Source organism: Gossypium arboreum, chromosome 3 (assembly GCF_025698485.1).
Source record: "Gossypium arboreum isolate Shixiya-1 chromosome 3, ASM2569848v2, whole genome shotgun sequence".
NCBI lineage: Eukaryota > Viridiplantae > Streptophyta > Magnoliopsida > Malvales > Malvaceae > Gossypium > Gossypium arboreum.
The window spans coordinates 134,829,104-134,847,339 of record NC_069072.1 but is presented as its reverse complement, the minus strand read 5'-3'; the positions used below and the strand labels follow the sequence as shown (position 1 = coordinate 134,847,339).

Sequence of the window (18,236 nt, the reverse complement as noted above, 5' to 3'; positions counted from 1 at the left end):
CTTTCACAGTAATTTTTGTACGACACATAAGTTTCCTCTAAAGGTCTCTTTTAACAGCCGACACCAACTGCTGCATTTTTTTTTCTTATTCTAAAACTGCGGCTCCTTCGGAAGCCCAAATTCGATGGATTTCTGGCTCAACACTTTCCTCATGATTTGCTTCAAATTGGAATGGACATTTAGCCAGTCTTGTACCTTTACTATTCTCTGTCTCTCTTGTTGACACAAGAACTGGGCAATGATTGTAAGACTTATCATAAGTCTGGGATAATAACAAGTGCTTTTTGAAGAAAATATTATTATTAACAGGAACCATGATCAATAACAATACAAAGACACGGTATATAGTACAAGTGATAAGTAAATTACTACAAATTAATGCATAAATGTCTCCACAATAATCTCAAAAAAAGAAAAGAAAAGAGAAGAACAAATTGACAGTAATGGTAAACAAACCAGAGATGTATCAATTTGATTAAGTCGTTGAAATTTGTATCTTAGCCTCGCCATCATTAAATCAACTTGATGATGAATACCAATTAATCAAGAAAAAATTGTCAAAAGCCACAAGAGACTCAGTATATCAATGATAAACAAAAGATCGAGTGTTAGATGGCCTATCTTCCTCCTCCTCGTCTTGGATCTATCACCAGCACTATGATCTATCATAATAATACTCTTTGAGAACAGTTTTTAATTGATCTGGTGGCACTATAAACTAAGGTAGTGAGAAAAGTTATGAGAAAAAAGAGAGTTAAAAAGTGAAAAAATAGAATATTTATATTTATATATAAAAGTATATTGTTGTAAATATTCAAATACAACGAGTAGTAGGGTCCTGAGCTAATCTTTGGTTAAACCTTGAAAAGCTTAATGCTATGATACTTTTCAAATCATTCTGGTCATTATCCTACTGCAATAATTCTTACTAAGAAGAATGCCAATGTGGTGACAATTCCACCACTGAGAAGGTAACGAGTTACCCATACAACACATTCTTGTACTATTTCTCATTATATGTTTTAATATGTTCTTTTTAATATAATACTTAAAATTAAATATTTTTAAACCATATATTTTTACATTGATAATAATATTTATATCAATCAAATTAAGACTCAATTCGCTCTTCTCCCACATAATTATAAATCCAAATTCAAACGTTTGTTTTTTAGTCAAGATCGAAAGTAGACCATTCCTGAATTCATCACACAATGTTTGATTTCTATGTTCGGATGATGAGATGAGAGCTTACGTAAGCAAAGGCTTTGATTTAACCTTCCCACCCCCCCAAAAAAAAAGAACGCGGACCGGCCGGTCAGCTCCATCTCATGTTAAATGATCATAAAGCCCTTCCCACATCCATCACGTTTCTAAAGGATTTCGATATTTTCGGCCCAAATAAATAGGAAGGGTTTATCTGTCTTTTCACTTTCACATTCCAGCGAATTCTTAAAACTCGTCCCCAAATTCTCCACTTATTAGCGTTGCCTGGAAGAATTTTTTTTTTTTTTTAGAAGAAAGGAGATTTTTTTTTAAATTTGACGGAAAAAAAAAACTATGACCATGGGTTCTGCAGACAAGGTAAATCTGTTTGTTTCATTGTAAAAGTTGTTTACAGCATTAATTTTCCGGAGAAAGTTTTTCTATGAGCAGTTTTTTTTTCCTCCTTTGGAGATGTAGTGTCGTGTTAATTGTTTGCAATTTTTTTATTTTAGTTTTTCCTTATTCAGAAGCTGCTGAATTTGAGATTATTTATTTTAAAGCTAGTGATTTGAAAGAGTTTTTTTTTTTTAATTTTAAATTACAGCCATGGAATTGAAAATTTCAGCTATTCGCATGACTTGGTAAACTGAAGCTTTATTGGGTTTCTCTATGGCGATTTTAGTTCTTTTTGGTGGGTGGGCTCAATTCAGATTTGGTGGTTAAATATATTTTGTTCTTAAATTTTAGTTGATGTATTGGTTGTATCTTATATTTCAAAGATTGTAAGTCAAAAGTCCAATTTTTTTTTGTGGTCATTTTTAAAGAATTGGCTCCTCATATTGAGGATTTGATTGATAGACTTGTGCTCTTGTGTTTTAAGTACTCTTAATGATTACTTACAATGCATTATTGTAGGAATAAATGTAATATTGAACCAGCTAAACTCCTCTGATTCAATTTATTCTTCTCTCTTTCAATCCTTTCTTATGATGTGGCATTGTGGGGAGCAAGTTGGTTCATAAGATAGTTATTGGCGACTATTCAGTTTTCTTTGTTCAATATTTTATATATGTTGATGAATGATTGGAAAAGGAAATGAGGTTTTTTGTTGTGTCACTAACTTTTTGAGTTTTGTAGAGGGAGGAAGTTATTCAGGCATGGTACATGGATGATAGTGATGAAGATCAGAGGCTTCCTCATCACCGTGAACCTAAGGAATATGTATCCTTGGATAAACTTGCTGGTAAGCATCTTAGATAAGAAGCAATTGTTATTAGGTTATTCAAATATTTTCGACATTGTACTCGTGTTTACCTTGCAGAGCTTGGAGTACTCAGCTGGCGATTGGATGCTGATAACTATGAAAATGATGAAGAGTTGAAGAAAATTCGTGAAGAACGAGGTTACTCCTACATGGTGTGTACCTTTTTTTTCTCTTAAAAAGAATTTTCACATTTGATTCTGATGCAAACAAGTGCTTATAAGTAGGGTTTACTAACCATCAAAGAATGTTTGTTCTTCACTTGTTTGTGCTTATAATCAGATTGTACTGCACCCTTTTATTGACAAGATACTCTATTTCTTCAGGACTTCTGCGAGGTTTGCCCTGAGAAGCTTCCAAATTATGAGGAGAAGATAAAAAATTTCTTCGAAGAACATCTTCATACTGATGAGGAGATCCGTTACTGTGTGGCAGGAAGTGGTAGGATCCCTTGATGACCTTTTTTTTAAAATGATAGACAAATTTTCTTTCTAATTTCTAGCTGTCTTATTGTTTATTTCTTTGTGAAGGTTATTTTGATGTACGGGATCATAATGATAAATGGATTCGTGTGTGGGTGAAGAAAGGAGGCATGATAGTTTTACCTGCTGGAATTTATCATCGCTTTACTCTGGATACAGACAACTATATTAAGGTACTAAGCAACCCATCTACCTCGTCTTATTCTTCCAAAAAGTGCACTTTTTTCTGACGCGTTGTTGTAGGAGGTTCCCCTCATTCATTTAATAAATGAGCATTAAAGCTCGATAACGTTTGAAATGAATGGATGGATGTGGGAGGTGGTTTTTAATTTGAAAGGATGATTGCTTTCATGTAGCCTCCTTATTATCAAGTGTACATATTCTTTCTATTTTGTCTCTGGAGTTAGTGTCGTCTCTATAACCTTGTTAAAGTTTCTTTAGTAGTGCTTGTGATATTAAGAAAATTTTAAATGTATGCATTTCTCTCTCTCTGGGCCTTGACATTTCCTTGAAAATTTATCAATGTAGGCAATGCGGCTCTTTGTTGGTGATCCAATTTGGACTCCGTTCAATCGTCCGCACGATCATCTTCCTGCAAGGTATGTTTCTTCCTTTGAATGTGGTGAAAATCTCTTCTTTCTCTTCACATCTTTAGTAAAAGAGCATTTGAGATCTGCTTGATGACAAACATTTTATTTTGTGTTGCAGGAAGGAGTATATCGAGAACTTTTTGCGGGAGGAAGGTGGTGGCCAAGCCGTTGATGCTGCCGCATAAAATCAACATTCATCTGGTGGTGGCCAAGTCGTTGATGCTGCTGCATAAAATCAGCATTCATCTCTGGTATCGTGTCTTATAAAATATGAAACCCCGGATTTGCGGTAATAAATAAGTCTAGGCTTGTCTGCTTGTGATGCGTGGATATGGATCGTTTTGGTTGTTGCTTGCTATATATTGCCTATTCCATATCGAAAATTCGCAAACTTGCTATGTATTTCTACATTTTATGTGCTTACTACCAGATTGGCTCTTAATAATCAAAGTTTACATCATATACATTTCTATCTTTGGTTTCTGCTATTGCTTCAAAAATTTCATTCTTTGTTTACTTCTCTTGTTGAAAAAAAACTGAACCGGACATTAGACCGGTTACTGGTTAATCTTTCGATTCCTGATTGAACCGGCCGGAATAATATAAAATAGAATGGGAGATAAATAGATGGACTGGTTCATCCCAATACATCAAATTTTCGGTTAAATCAATCATTTCTTGATTGTATATTGATTCGATTTTTACAACTAAGTTTTAGAAAATTAACAATGATTTCGTTTTAGCTGGTGTAATTGGTATCCTTACTGTTATAATAATCAGGAAAATTTAGGTTTGAATGCTCTTCTGATTTAAGGGTTCAAGGGGTTATGGGTAATGTCTGGCAAAAGGGTGCAGATTGATTTGTCTTGGTGAATAAATGGGAATGGAGTAAAAATGGTGCAAAATGAATTATTTGAATTCTATTCCACTTTTATATAATATTTAGTTTTATATGCTATTATACATAAGACCTTTCATTTTCATGTGTAAAGGCAGCAAGCTTTAACTCAGTCCCCTTATTTTTATTTTTTCTTTTCTGCAATTTTTTTTTTAATTTTTACTTTAATGGGGTATTAGCAAACTTCCAGGTATATTCAGATAAGAGTCTCATTTCTCTTCTGCCACTCACTTCATCAACAGGCACAGCATCACAAATTTCCTTCACATCCTCTTCACTTAGCTTCAATCCCAAGGATCCAACATTATTGATCATGTTCTTTACTTTAGTTGTCCCTTCAATGATTCAAAACAAAAGCAAATAAATACAGACCAAAATTTAGTTAACAGTATCAGTATCAAGCAAAGCATACCAGGGATAGGGACGATATCATGTCCTTGATGTAGAAGCCATGCCAAAGCAAGTTGAGGAACAGTGCAACCATGCTTTATAGCCAAGTTGGAAACTCGAGTATATAATAGTTTGTTCTTCTCTAGATTCTCTCCATTGAACCTTGGATAGTTTGCCTGTTCCATGAAATAACCCATTTTTTATAATCTAACTTTTCTACGTATATATTCACTGCAAAAAAATGATTGAGAAATTGTTGTTGTTTGTCCCATTACCAATTGGCTCCCATTAGGCATAGTTTCCTCAACTCCCTTTCCTCCAAAAAAGCCCCTACCAAGGGGACTATATGCCACTATCCCAATTTCAAGCTCTCTGTGCGAGTTCATGCAATAAATTATTTGAAGTATATATATGAGTATCTTGTAATCAGGTTCCATGAACTTACCGGCAAAGTGGGATTATTTCATCTTCGATTTCACGAGTCCAGAGTGAATATTCCATTTGTAAGGCAGTGATGGGATGGACTTTATGTGCTCTCTTTATTGTATCAATGCTTGGTTCTGATAGTCCAATGTATTTAATCTTTCCTTCTTCCACCAGCTTCTTCAGCTCTCCCATCTTTACAAGAAGCAAACAAGTAAAACACTCATTGGAGCTACTCTTATCTATTGGGTTGGTTTTTATTCGGGTAGATTTGGATAGTTTAGTGTTTAGTGTTAATTTTGACTTCTACTCATTTTAGGTTTGAGTTTTTCAAATTGACCTTTACAAATTCAGATGTTCAAATTACTACATATTCGGATTGTTTTGGGTTCGAATTATTAACTTTTTTATGGTCAAATCAAATTGTTTGGACTCAAATTTAAATGAATTAGGTTGTACATTTTTGTCATGACTCGTCAATGGGCAAGGTGCTACCACTTTTTGGGGTTGCATCATGAGTTTAAAATTGACATTGTCATTTTTGGGCATCCACTAAATTTCAAGATTTTTTCACCCTAAAGTATGTTGTAGCTAAATAAAATTGTACTAGAGTTGCAAGAAGAACTATAAGGGAAGCTTTGAGCTTGAACATGGGAGGCACACTTTAGGATGACAAAATCTTGAGAGGTCAGCCCGAAGAGAAAAATATTAATATTTTACTCACTAGGCTAGCATGATCTAACTCAAGGAAGTAGCATCTTGTTGATCGACGAATAATGATATATGTTTCTTTATTCCAAATCAAAATTGACAGATTTAATTGGAATCATAAATCGTATATATATTGTTTAAGTTATAACCTCAAAGAAAATTCGATATTATCCATTTCGGTTTTCCATTGACCCTTTAGGTTTTGTCACCTTGAGGTACACCTAGATCAAATGGTATCAGAGTTGCAAGAAGAGCTTCAATAGGGAGAGCTCTCAGCTTGAACATGGGGCACACTTTAGGATGACAAAACCATAAGTGGTCAGTTCAAAGTAAAAAAATATCAATATTTATCTCAAACAAGTGGTAGTGCCTTGCCGGTCGATGAACCATAACATCAATTATTTCGAATAATCTTTGATGGGTCTAATTCGAGCTGTAAGTTCAATATACTTATTTAAACTAAACCCAGAAGGAAAGAAATGATGTGTTTGATACATACAGTATCTTCAATTGGCACTGAAGTATCCACGCGATGTTGAAAGTAAAGATCAATGTAGTCCACATCAAGCCTCTCAAGACTAGATTCACAGCAAGCTCGAACATGTTGAGGGCTACCCTTCACCTCAATCAAAGTTCGCCCCTTTGATTCTGATTTCACAAATCCAAATTTGGTAGCTACTTGAATTTTTTCTCGAGGAAGCTGCTTCAATGCCTAACAATCCAAACAAAATGAAATTTGCCGATGAAACCCACAATCTAATTAAAAAATGTTTGCTTTGTGCTATAATATTACCTTGCCAAGCATGATCTCGTTATCATGGTTTTCCCCGTAAATGTCAGCAGTATCAAAGAATGTAATTCCCCTATTGAAAGCTTCTTTTATGATTGAACATCCTTCTTCATGGGATAAAGGAGCATTGTATACTCCTGAAAGTCCCACGCACCCAAATCCTAATCTCGAAACCTGCAGGTTTAATCGTATTGAATCGAAAAATTGGGATGATCTTAATGTTGATAAAGATGAGCATTAAAAAAAGGTTAAATTATGTTATTAATCTCTGTAGATTTAGTTCCTGTACTTTAATTTGATCAATTTTAGTCCCTGTACTTTTTAAAATTTAAAATTTCAGTCCTCATCAAATGATAACTATTAAATTCATTAAGTTAATTTTGTTATTTCCAAAATCTAATGTGCCAAACATATATTATATGTGTAACACCATGTCAGCTTGTTATTTCAACATATTACTCACTAAAAATTCAGTTAATGGATTAATGACTGTCATTTGCGTCAAGACTAAAATTTCAAAATTCATGACTTGGAATGATCCAATTGAAAAGTATGGATTAAATCTACAATTGTATGTATAGTACAGGGACTAAATTCATAACTTTTACAAAGTACAAGGACTAATAGCAAAATTTAACCTAAAAAAGGGTAGATGTTACCTCCAATCCTTGACTGCCTAATTTCACCCTTGAATGTTGAATTTGGGGTTCCTTGTCCATTTGAAGGGAACTAGAGCTTGAAGGTGATGATGGGTAGTGGCTGCTGTTGGGCAATATATAATATGTAGGGTGATTTGATCTCTTTTAAATACAACAAAGGTTTCTTGTATGAAACGCCAACTTCTTGTTTCCATTCAATTCGTATAATAGGACAACAAAGGGCATTTCCCTACATTTATTTATAATCCTTGATCGTGATAATAGCAACATGTTGACAGTGATCCCGCCGGAATTACCCCCAGACACCAGAGACTTTTGTTTTAAGTGATAACGGCATTACTGCTTTGTTTCGAGTCTGTATCATTCCTCTGTAGGTTGATGGGAAATAGAGTTGTCCATTCTCTCGCTATCATGAGCTTAGGAAGAGATAATCTATTAATATTCAATAAATCAACAAAACATTTCATAATTCAAGTATAATATGAATTACAACCAAAATCGAGACTACGAAGCTCTTGAACCAACTCAAAAATAAAATCAGAACTAATTTGAATTTTTACAAAAAAAATAAGTAAAAAGACAAAACAGAAGTTAAAATATTGTATGACCAGGTTGATATCGTGTGTAATTGATCACACAGTCGTGTCGCCTTCCTATATAAGCTGGAGTTACACGGCCTGTATTCCATTTTCGAGGTGTTGAAAAAATTAAATTGTAATTTTAATTATTTATATAGCAATAAGATTTATTATATTTATCTTAATATAAATAATAATATTTACCCTTAAAAGCTTCACTAGAGTTTTTAAAAAAGAAAAAGCAACTTTTATAAACATGTGAGTTTGTAGGAGTAAATAAGTGTTGAATATAAGTACGAATACGAATTTTCTGAACTAATAACAAATATATGTTTGTATATGATTTGAGTTTTTACAAAATTTTTATAAATTTTGCAAAATGTAGGCATCACATTTTGATTTTAGCTTCCATATGTTAAGTCATTCGTATTCGTATATGTGCCCGATACGAATATCAAACATGATACTTTAAAAAATTCACATTTTCTTTCAAAGCCCATAAGATTTGACAAATCACCATTTCAGTCATGCATTTTATTTGGCACTACAACTTAAGCACAAAGAGGGTGAAATTCACATCAGCAAAGTGACAATACTTCTCAACAATGGTGCATTTTTTTTTCACTTCAATGGAGTATTAGCAAACTTCCAATCATATTTAGAGAAAACACCTAATTCTCTTTCACCAATTACTTCATCAACCGGCACAGCATCACCAATTTCTTTCAAATCATCTTCACTAAGTTTCAATCCCAAGCATCCAACATTGTTGATCATGTTCTTAACCTTAGTTGTCCCTTCATTAATTCAAAGCAAAAGCAAATAAGCACACAGCAAAATTTAATTATCACTGTCAAGCAAAGCATACCAGGGATAGGGACAATATCATCTCCTTGATGTAGAAGCCATGCCAATGCAAGTTGAGGAACTGTGCAACCATGTTTTACAGCCAAGTTAGAAACTCGAGTATACAACAGTTTGTTCTTCTCTAGATTCTCTCCATTGAACCTTGGATAGTTTGCCTGTTCCATGAAATGAATAGCTATGTAATCTAATACATATTTTTACTGCAAAAAAAGACTGAGAATTTGCTGTTTGTCCCATTACCAAAAGGCTGCCATTTGGCATAGCTTCATCAACAACCTTTCCTCCAAAAAAGCCCCTACCAAGAGGACTATATGCCACTATCCCAATCCCAAGCTCTCTGTATGAAAACAGATGTAATAAATGACTTAAAGCAATGAAGATATCTCGTAGACTTGTGTCCGTAAAACATACCGACAAAGCGGAATGAATTCGTCTTCGATTTCACGAGTCCATAGTGAATACTCCATTTGTAAGGCAGTAATAGGATGAACTTTATGTGCTCTCTTTATTGTATCAACATTAGCTTCTGATAATCCAATGTATTTTATCTTTCCTTCTTCCACAAGTTTCTTCAGCTCTCCCATCTTTGCAACAATCAAAGCAAAGTGAGCATCAAATCCATGTGTTAGTGCTGTAGTTAAGCGAATCTGAAAAGTTTATACTTACTGTCTCTTCTATTGGCACTGATGTATCAACACGATGTTGAAAGTACAAATCGATGTAGTCCACATCAAGTCTCTTAAGACTCGCTTCGCAGCAAGCTCGAACGTGCTCTGCAGTACCCTTGACAGCATACAAACGATGTCCCTCGGATTCCCATTTGACAACACCGAACTTAGTTGCTACTTGAATTTTTTCTCTAGGAAGATGTTTTAGTGCCTAACAGTACAAACAAAATGAATGTTTTAAGATCGTATATATATATATATGTACATAATTAAAAAGTGTATAAAAAGGGTTAATCTGAACATGATAAATCTTACCTTGCCAAGCATGATCTCATTATCATGTTTATCCCCATAAGCATCAGCTGTATCAAAGAAGGTTACACCTCTATTATACGCTTCTTTTATGACTGAACATCCTTCTTCATGGGATAAAGGAGCATTGTATACCCCTGAAAGTCCCACACACCCGAATCCTAATCTCGAAACCTGCAGATGCACAAGAATATTACGAGATCATGTTACTCACAATTCTTCATTTTCATTAAAGTATCTTCTAAATATATTGAAAATTCTAGGAAAAATTAAACACTTCCATATCTGACACTCACACCTAAGAACTACTTCTAAACTCGAAAAGAATAAAGTAAGTCTTTACCTCCAACCCTTGGCTGCCTAATTTCACCCTTGAAGGTTGAGTTTGGGGATTTTGCTCCATTTTTGAAGGAAATTACTACTCGATTGAAATCACTTGCTACTGAGAAAAGGAGAAGACTTGATTGAAGTCTTAATAAGCTTAGCTACTTCCTATTTCAAATACTAAAAAGATTCCTCACACCAACCTATTTTTGTTTTTTATTTTAAACTAATCAGCTGAGCCTAACAATTTTTTGTATTAATTTTTATTTCTTGGTAAATAATATATATATATATATATATATATATATAAGGTGCAAGATACCATACAAGGGATTAAACTATTTTCAATTGCAGGCGTAGCCATGGACCCCCATGCAAACATCACCATGCACAATCATTTTTTTTTTGGATAACTTATTTTATTTATCCAAATAAGCTGTTTTCTATATATTATAAAAAGTTAATTGTTTATAAAATTATATCAATTTTCCAATTAATTATAAAATTTACTCATTCTTTTTTAATCCAACTGTTGTTGGCTTTTCAATAGAGGTACTCGTGAGTTAGGTCGGGTTGGATCTAAGTATGATATTAACATTCTTTATGCTTGTCCAAGCACGACTCGGCCCGAAATATGGGCATAAAATTTTATCCAAACTGCTTATATATGTAAAAGATTAACCCAAACCCATTTTAGCCTCGCCCATATTATTATTTAATTTTTTAAAATATTTATATTATATTATTTTAATATTTAATAATTTTATACATTTTTGTTTATTGAAATTTTATATAATCATCTTAACATTATTTTAATGCTTATATTAGAGTAGTATTATATATTTACTTTAGATTTATTTTTAAATATGTTCTAAATTATATTATGTATAAAAATAACATAACATAAAGTATTATAAACTTAAATGAGCCGAACCAAGCTGGATCTGAACCTTAAATATTTAAGCCCAAGCCTAGTCCATTTTTTAAACGGGCTTAATTTTTTGCCTAAACCCATTTTTCTAGTTTAACATTTTTATTTAAACCCTCCTAAATTTCAAACAGGCCTTTGAGCCTAGATAGATAATCCAACTCATGAACAAGTCTATTTTTAATATGTCCATCCAACGAAGAGAGTATTAAGACTAAACTGCTTTCTTTTAAAGATATCATGTGTACTCAATCAAACACAAGATCACACCAATTACATTTGATGATAGTTTCTTACACCGAGAATGTTTGGGTATGTGTGTTATAATTACACAAATTGCTTTCGTGACTGTTAGATCAATTTGTGTAACACCGAGGAACAACAGTTAAAAAACCGGATGCATAAATACACCAAGGATTCTGTATGAAGTTTGGTGAACACACCTACATTTGCAAGATTTTACCTAGAGATTGAATACACTAATAAGTCAACAATACAACAACTAATTACAACTCAATTAATAAAACTGTTAAAAAAGAGGGGGAAAAGACAAATTTCTTTACTTTGATGGATCGGAAATCCTTCTACCCTGATTTGTTTTTGTTTTTTCTTTCTATAAATTGTTTTTTTCACTTTAATGGAGTATTTAGAGAAGGTGCCCAAATCTGTTTCGCCACTCACTTTATCTAACGACACAGCCTCACTCAAGGAATTTCATTCAAACATACCAGGGATTGGGATAATATCGTCTCCTTGATGTAGAAGCCATGCCAAAGCAAGTTGAGGAACCGTGCAACCATGCTTTATAGCCAAGTTTGAAACTGGGTTATACAGAACTTTGTTCTTCTCTAGATTCTCCCCTATGAATCTTGGTTGGTATGCCTGTTCCAGGACAATACCCATTGTTGTAATCTAACATTCTACATATATATTCACTGCAAAAAGGACTGAGAATTTGTTGTTTGTCCCATTACCAATTGGCTTATAGCCCTTACCAAGAGGACTATAAGCTACTATCCCAATGCAAAGTTTTCTGTAGGAAGTCATGCAATAAATGATTTAAAGCAATAGGGATATCTAGTAAACTTGTATCGTAAAGCATACCCGTAAAGCGGAATGGTTTCGTCTTCGATTTCGCCAGTCTCCATTTATAAGGAAGTAATGGGATGAACTTTATGTGCTCTCTTTATGTATCAACACTAGCTTCTGATAACCCAATGTATTTCATCTTCCCTTCTTCCACCAGCTTCTTCAGCTCTCCCATCTTTGCAAGAAGCAAAGCAAAGCAATCACCAGAGCCATATGTTTCGTTGCAGTTAAGCTAACTGAAAAAGAAATTAAATGAAATGATCTATTGATGCTTACTGTCTCTTCTATTGGCACTGATGTATCAACACACTGTTGAAAGTACATATCAATGTAGTCCACACCAAGCCCCCCGAGATTTGCTTTGCAGCAAGCTCAAACGTGCTCTGCGGTACCCTTGACATCATACCAACGGCGTCCCTCGGATTCCGATTTTACTACACCAAAATGAGTCAGACGGCTTGAATGCTTACTACACTTTGTCATGCGTGGCTTGTATTCAAGCCATAAAAACCAAATTTCAAAGTTTGTCAGACGGCTTGAATTTAAAAGCCAATAGAATCATCATGTCAAGTTTTGTTGGCAATGATGGGCACTAAAAGCTACATGGAAAATTTACTCTTCTAATTGTCAAGCCATATTAAATGTGGTTATTGACTTAAATGACATGCAAACTAGTATAAATAGGCTTTAGTTCTAAATCATAAGATACACCAATTTCGAGAGTGAATTAGTTAGTGAGTAGCTAATTTGAGAGTAATTGTATAGAAGTTTTTGGATATTTCTCGGTGTGAGTTGTAAGTTTTTTAGGTGTGAGTAGTTAATTTGAGTATCCTTTTGTTATAGTGAAATTTCTTGTAGTCTCTGCTCGAGTAAGAGGCTTTCAAGCTGAACCACGTAAATCTTTATGTCTCTTTATTTATAACTTTTCATACATTATTTTTTGGTTGTGTGTCTTATGTATTCTCAATAAATTTATTTGTGGTCATATTGATGTATTTTAATCTGATACGTCTTCAACAAACTGGTATCAAAACTCTGTTTCCACTACTTTTGCAGTATTTGCAAAATAGTTGTGCTAATGATTTTTTTTGTTGCTTTTGTTGTCACTTAAAAGGTTGATATGGCTGCAAGTGTATCATCGACTAAATACAAAGTCGAGAAATTCATCTAAGAAAAATAGTCTCAGCCTATGGCGCATCAAGATGTGAGCGATGTTTGGTTCAACAAGGATCGCTTTAAGGTATTCTCTAGCAAAGGCAATTACCAAACATGCTTTCGGAAGAGCAAAAGGACATGATACCGAAGAAAGCATCAATGCTATTCTACTATGTCTAGGTGATGAAGTATGACGAGAGGTAGCCGAAAAGACCATCGTGTCCGGTTTGTAGCTTTGGTTAGAGAGCAAGTACATGATGAAGTCATTAACGAACTTGCTCTACCTCAAGCATCAACGTTACACCTTGAAGATGGAGGAATATACACCTATTTCACAACACCTTGACACTTTCAATTCTATTACTATAGATCTCAATAATATTGATATTAAAATCGATGATGAGGATCAACTATTGATTGTTTTGTGTTCTTTCTCTCGCCCATACAAAAACTTGTGAATTTTTTTGTGTCATACGGTCATTGATAAGTGTCAAAAGTAACATATTTTAGTTTCATTTTTAGTGCATTTTTTGATGATTATGTGGTGTTACTTGTGAATTATATACTTCTAATCCTTTATATTCATATTTTGATGCTTAATAGAGCACTTTGGAGCAATAGGAATGAAAAATGGGTGGAAATTAGAACATTAGAGTAGTCTGGAAACAAAACACATGCAACAGAATTTCACGCGGGCAGACCACAAGACCATGTAACCCACACGGGCATATGGATTCACAAGCCGTGTGCGTTGATAGCTAAAAGTTGCGATTTTTAAGGGTTTTTTTTTTGCACTTTAAAAAGGTACAAATGAGGAAATAAAATAAGAGGATATCGATCTTCATAGGATAGCACAAAAACTACTCAAAGAACACCATTGAAGCTAATTTCCAAGCAATTTTTCATCAAGGTTCACGAGTTCAAGCTGATTTCCAAGGGAGTTATCATGAATTTATGTTATTTTAGTGGTTATATTGTATTTTTTGTGTTTATTCTTGCAAGTATGAATTAATTCTCTTAATACCTAGGAGAGATGAATCTAAGCATGGATTTTAATGTTTGATTTCTATATTTTATGCAATAAAATTTCAGTTTTTTAGTTTTCAATTATGAATGCTTAATTGTTCTTAGGTTAATAACTCTAGAGCATTGATCCATGTTTGATGTGCATAAGTTTGAGGTTGAATGGACTCTTCTTGTGATTAGATCTTGCATAATTAAATGGAGTTTCATACAATCCTAGAAATAAGACGATATAAATCTACCGGATTAAAGTTAAATCTAATAGGGGGATCCGTAGAGCAAATTGATGTAATAATAGGGTTTTAATTAGAAAGAAATTCCAATTAATCAACCTAGAGTTAATTGTTCTTATACTTGAAAGAGATATTAATATAAATTAGGGATTTGTATGGATCAAAGAGCTAAGAAAAGAAATTGTATAAATTAGATTGAAAACTATAGATGAAATCTAAGTGGATTCTTACCTAGGTATTGTTTAGTCAATTGGTTGATACTTAATTTTTTTGTGTGTGTGTTTCATTCTTTAGTGTATTCATTAGTTAATTCTGATAGTTAATTTTAATTTTAATCAATCTCTTGAACTATTAGATTAAATAATAGAAATGCGATAATTATTAGTAATTGTAGTACTCAAGGAAACAATATCTGTACTCATTATTGTTATACTATTGGTTAATAGGTATACTTGTCTTAATTAATTAATTAGTTAATTTAATGGACATCAGTCATAATGATGTTTCTCTTCAGGAAGTAAAAAGTGCCTTTAAGTAAAATTCACTGGTAAGGCAAGTAAAACAATCAAAGTGAAGATTTGGTTACTGTAATGGAGATCCAAGTTAAGAAAAGGACATTCAAGCAAAACTCATTTTAAAATGCAGTCCACGAAAAGAATACAGTGTTATTGCTGTAAGAAGTTTGGGCACAAAAATATTGTCCAGAGGAGGAGGAATAAAGTAGAACCGCAAGAATAGTAAAATGATCGTGCAAATGTGATTAATGCAAAAACTTCAAATGATGTTGAGTTCGTTTTGACAGTATTTGACTCTTGCACCGGTGACAGGTAGATTCTTGGTACAACTGCTACATTTCACAGTAACACCTATAAGGATTTATTTTCAACGAATGAAAATTGTACCAGTTTAGTGCTAATGGGAGATCACCACACATGCCAAGTCAAAGGGGATTGGCACAATTTATATAAAGATGTTTGAGGTATATATAAGTTTAGTCTCCTGCAATTGAGGGAAAAATAAATACTATAAAAATTCCTCCACCAACTCTCTTTTTTTTATTCATTTTAAACTATCAGCATGGTCCACACCGTCTTGATGCCGATGATGCTGCAGGATTCGTTTCCATTTAATTTGTATATAGGACAACCAAGATCATTTCCCTTTTTTTGTGAACGCTTGGCCATAATATCATCCTTCATTGTGATAAGACATTAAAAGGTACGTTTTTCAATTACTGATTAGATATCTTCATACCTTGAATTGGGTGAAGGTTAAATCCTAATAATAATGAAAGTAGTAATAATATATCTGATTGAGTCAAGCTGAGCATAGTTAAAAAAATATCATGTTGACGACTCGATTCGTTTCTAAAACCTGTTTACATCATCAATAGACATTGTATTGCAAATTTCTTTCAAATCCTCTTATGTAAGCTTCATTGCCGATTATCTAATTGTCGTAACCATTTTTTTGGAAAACGGGAATCGACTTGGATTTTGAAAATGAACACAAAAAACGGGAGTCGCCACCAATCCTTTTGACTAGGTGTGATCGGGTCACCTCGTTAAAGTGGTTATTTTCAATAAATAACTTGATTTATTTAAACAACAATTTTGGTCTACGAAAATTAGAAAATGAGTTCGGGAGTCGGTTACGCATGAGGAAGGATTAGCACCCTCGATACGCCCAAAATTGGCACCTAGTTGATTAATTAGTGTCTTAGTGTCGAAAATTTGAAAACTTGAAAGAATTTAAAATACGATCCCTCTTTGTAAAGAAAATGCTCAAATGTTAAGGACCTTCTCGTCTCACAATATAAAATGTCACATCCAATAAGTTAGGACACGACATCTTAAATTTTCGAGAGCGAGCTTGCCTTTTATATAAAAATTCGTGTATTTCAACCTCTTTTAAAAGGATATTCGGTTAGTTAGGGCGGACGAGGAAAATCGAAACCCAGTAAGTTAGGGCACGTTTCCTCGAATTTCCGAACCTCGAACATTGCCTTTATTTGCAAAAGATCTTATTTCGAGATATCAAAATGTCATACCCGGTAAGTTAGGGCACCACACCTCGAAGCTCCGAAAATGAGCATTTTTAGACTCGTATAGCAATTTAAAAGAGTATTCCGTTATTTAAAGTAAATGAGAAAAATCAAAACCCAGTAAGTTAGGGCACGATTATCTCGAATCACCAAATACGGAATATCACTTTTATGAAAGAATTATTTTAAAGTATTGAATAAAAACATAATGTGATTCATAGTGATATATAAAAAACAGATCATGATATTAATAATAACGTGTAATAATGAATGACAATAACAAGCAATTATAAAAGATGACATAAAAGCCAGGTTAGTAATACGTAAATATAGACTAATGCGTGAGGGAAGTGAAATGGTCGAATCTGCGAGCAAATAGATAAATAAATAAATAATGGCAAAATAAAATGACAATTATGGCGATGATAACGATATGAAAGTATATACATATGTGTATTAGGGTGCATACATAATAATAGAAGTAATAAGAAACATATGAGAAAAGTATATATGTACATAAATATAATACAATATTAAAAATGCATATGCATGGCGTACATATAAAAACGATATCGTGATATAATAAAATATATAGTATATATATATACATGTTAGTAATAATAATAATGATGAAAGCAATAATGCAATAGTGACGACAATAAAAGATATAATAACGATAGTAACAATACAAAGATAATGATAATTTTGAAAAAACATTACATAAACATATATTGAAAATAGATATACATATGACTAATAATACTGACGATATATGCATACTATATATAAAGGGTATATGTACATGTATAAAATATAATAGGGTGAGAATAGATATAACAATAATATGATATAAAGCATATATATATTTATGTTATGATATTAAAAGACGTATATATATATTAGGAATAATAATAATGATAATAATACTATATAGATATGGTAATGTATAACACAATTATTAAAAATATATACGTAACGTATAGAAGAACGTAATATTAAAAGGATATATATATGATACACATATTAAATAATAATAATGTTAGAAAACAATTATTAAAGGTATTACCTAAAAATACATACATATGTTAAAATAAAATAAATATATGGTAATATTAACAGTATGTGCGAATATATATTTGGATATTATCGTAATATATAAAAGAATATATATATCTATATATATATATATATGGTATTAAAAGGAGAAATATGCATAATATATATGTACAGATGTATAAAAATATAGACACAGTATAGTATTAACACATATATACATAACATGGAGCATAATACCTATATATTAAAAGAATACCTAGGTTATATACAAACATATTAGTAAGAATTATAGTATTAAAACTATTAATAATATCTTTATAACACATATTTATAAGTATCAAATAAAAGCGATAATAATGATCCATTAATAAAGATACAACCATAATAAAATGCAATAAATAATATCACAATTAAATTAGCATAATGAGGAAAAAGAAAGGACTAAATCGAACTAAAAATGGAATCTTGAGGTGATTTAAAATAAATGAAGAAAAGGGATTAATTTGGATACGCGAGCAAACAGGAGGGACCAAAGGGGAAAATATCCCT

General features: G+C 32.7%; 3 protein-coding genes across 3 annotated transcripts; 1 reads left to right on the top strand and 2 right to left on the bottom strand.

The window, feature by feature from the left end:
* The first annotated feature begins 1,310 nt into the window (after window positions 1-1,310).
* On the top strand, window positions 1,311-4,011 carry LOC108474605 (acireductone dioxygenase 2). The gene is made up of 7 exons (XM_017776583.2): window positions 1,311-1,584; window positions 2,344-2,449; window positions 2,528-2,622; window positions 2,794-2,908; window positions 2,998-3,122; window positions 3,478-3,548; window positions 3,658-4,011. Exons 1-7 carry the CDS (start codon window positions 1,561-1,563, stop codon window positions 3,722-3,724), a joined length of 603 nt encoding a protein of 200 aa, XP_017632072.1. The 5' UTR covers window positions 1,311-1,560; the 3' UTR covers window positions 3,725-4,011.
* Window positions 4,012-4,514: 503 nt separating this feature from the next.
* LOC108475658 (perakine reductase-like) lies at window positions 4,515-7,747 on the bottom strand. The gene is made up of 8 exons (XM_017777644.2): window positions 7,707-7,747; window positions 7,411-7,513; window positions 6,755-6,925; window positions 6,461-6,673; window positions 5,273-5,445; window positions 5,103-5,199; window positions 4,850-5,003; window positions 4,515-4,772 (listed from the first exon to the last, which is right to left on the bottom strand). The coding sequence occupies exons 1-8, from the start codon at window positions 7,745-7,747 to the stop codon at window positions 4,597-4,599; spliced, it is 1,128 nt and encodes a 375-aa protein (XP_017633133.2). The 3' UTR covers window positions 4,515-4,596.
* Window positions 7,748-8,470: 723 nt separating this feature from the next.
* Window positions 8,471-10,390, bottom strand: LOC108475478 (perakine reductase-like). Its single transcript, XM_017777446.2, has 7 exons — window positions 10,179-10,390; window positions 9,839-10,009; window positions 9,522-9,734; window positions 9,267-9,439; window positions 9,096-9,192; window positions 8,857-9,010; window positions 8,471-8,785 (listed from the first exon to the last, which is right to left on the bottom strand). The coding sequence occupies exons 1-7, from the start codon at window positions 10,236-10,238 to the stop codon at window positions 8,610-8,612; spliced, it is 1,044 nt and encodes a 347-aa protein (XP_017632935.1). The 5' UTR covers window positions 10,239-10,390; the 3' UTR covers window positions 8,471-8,609.
* Between the last annotated feature and the right edge of the window lie 7,846 nt (window positions 10,391-18,236).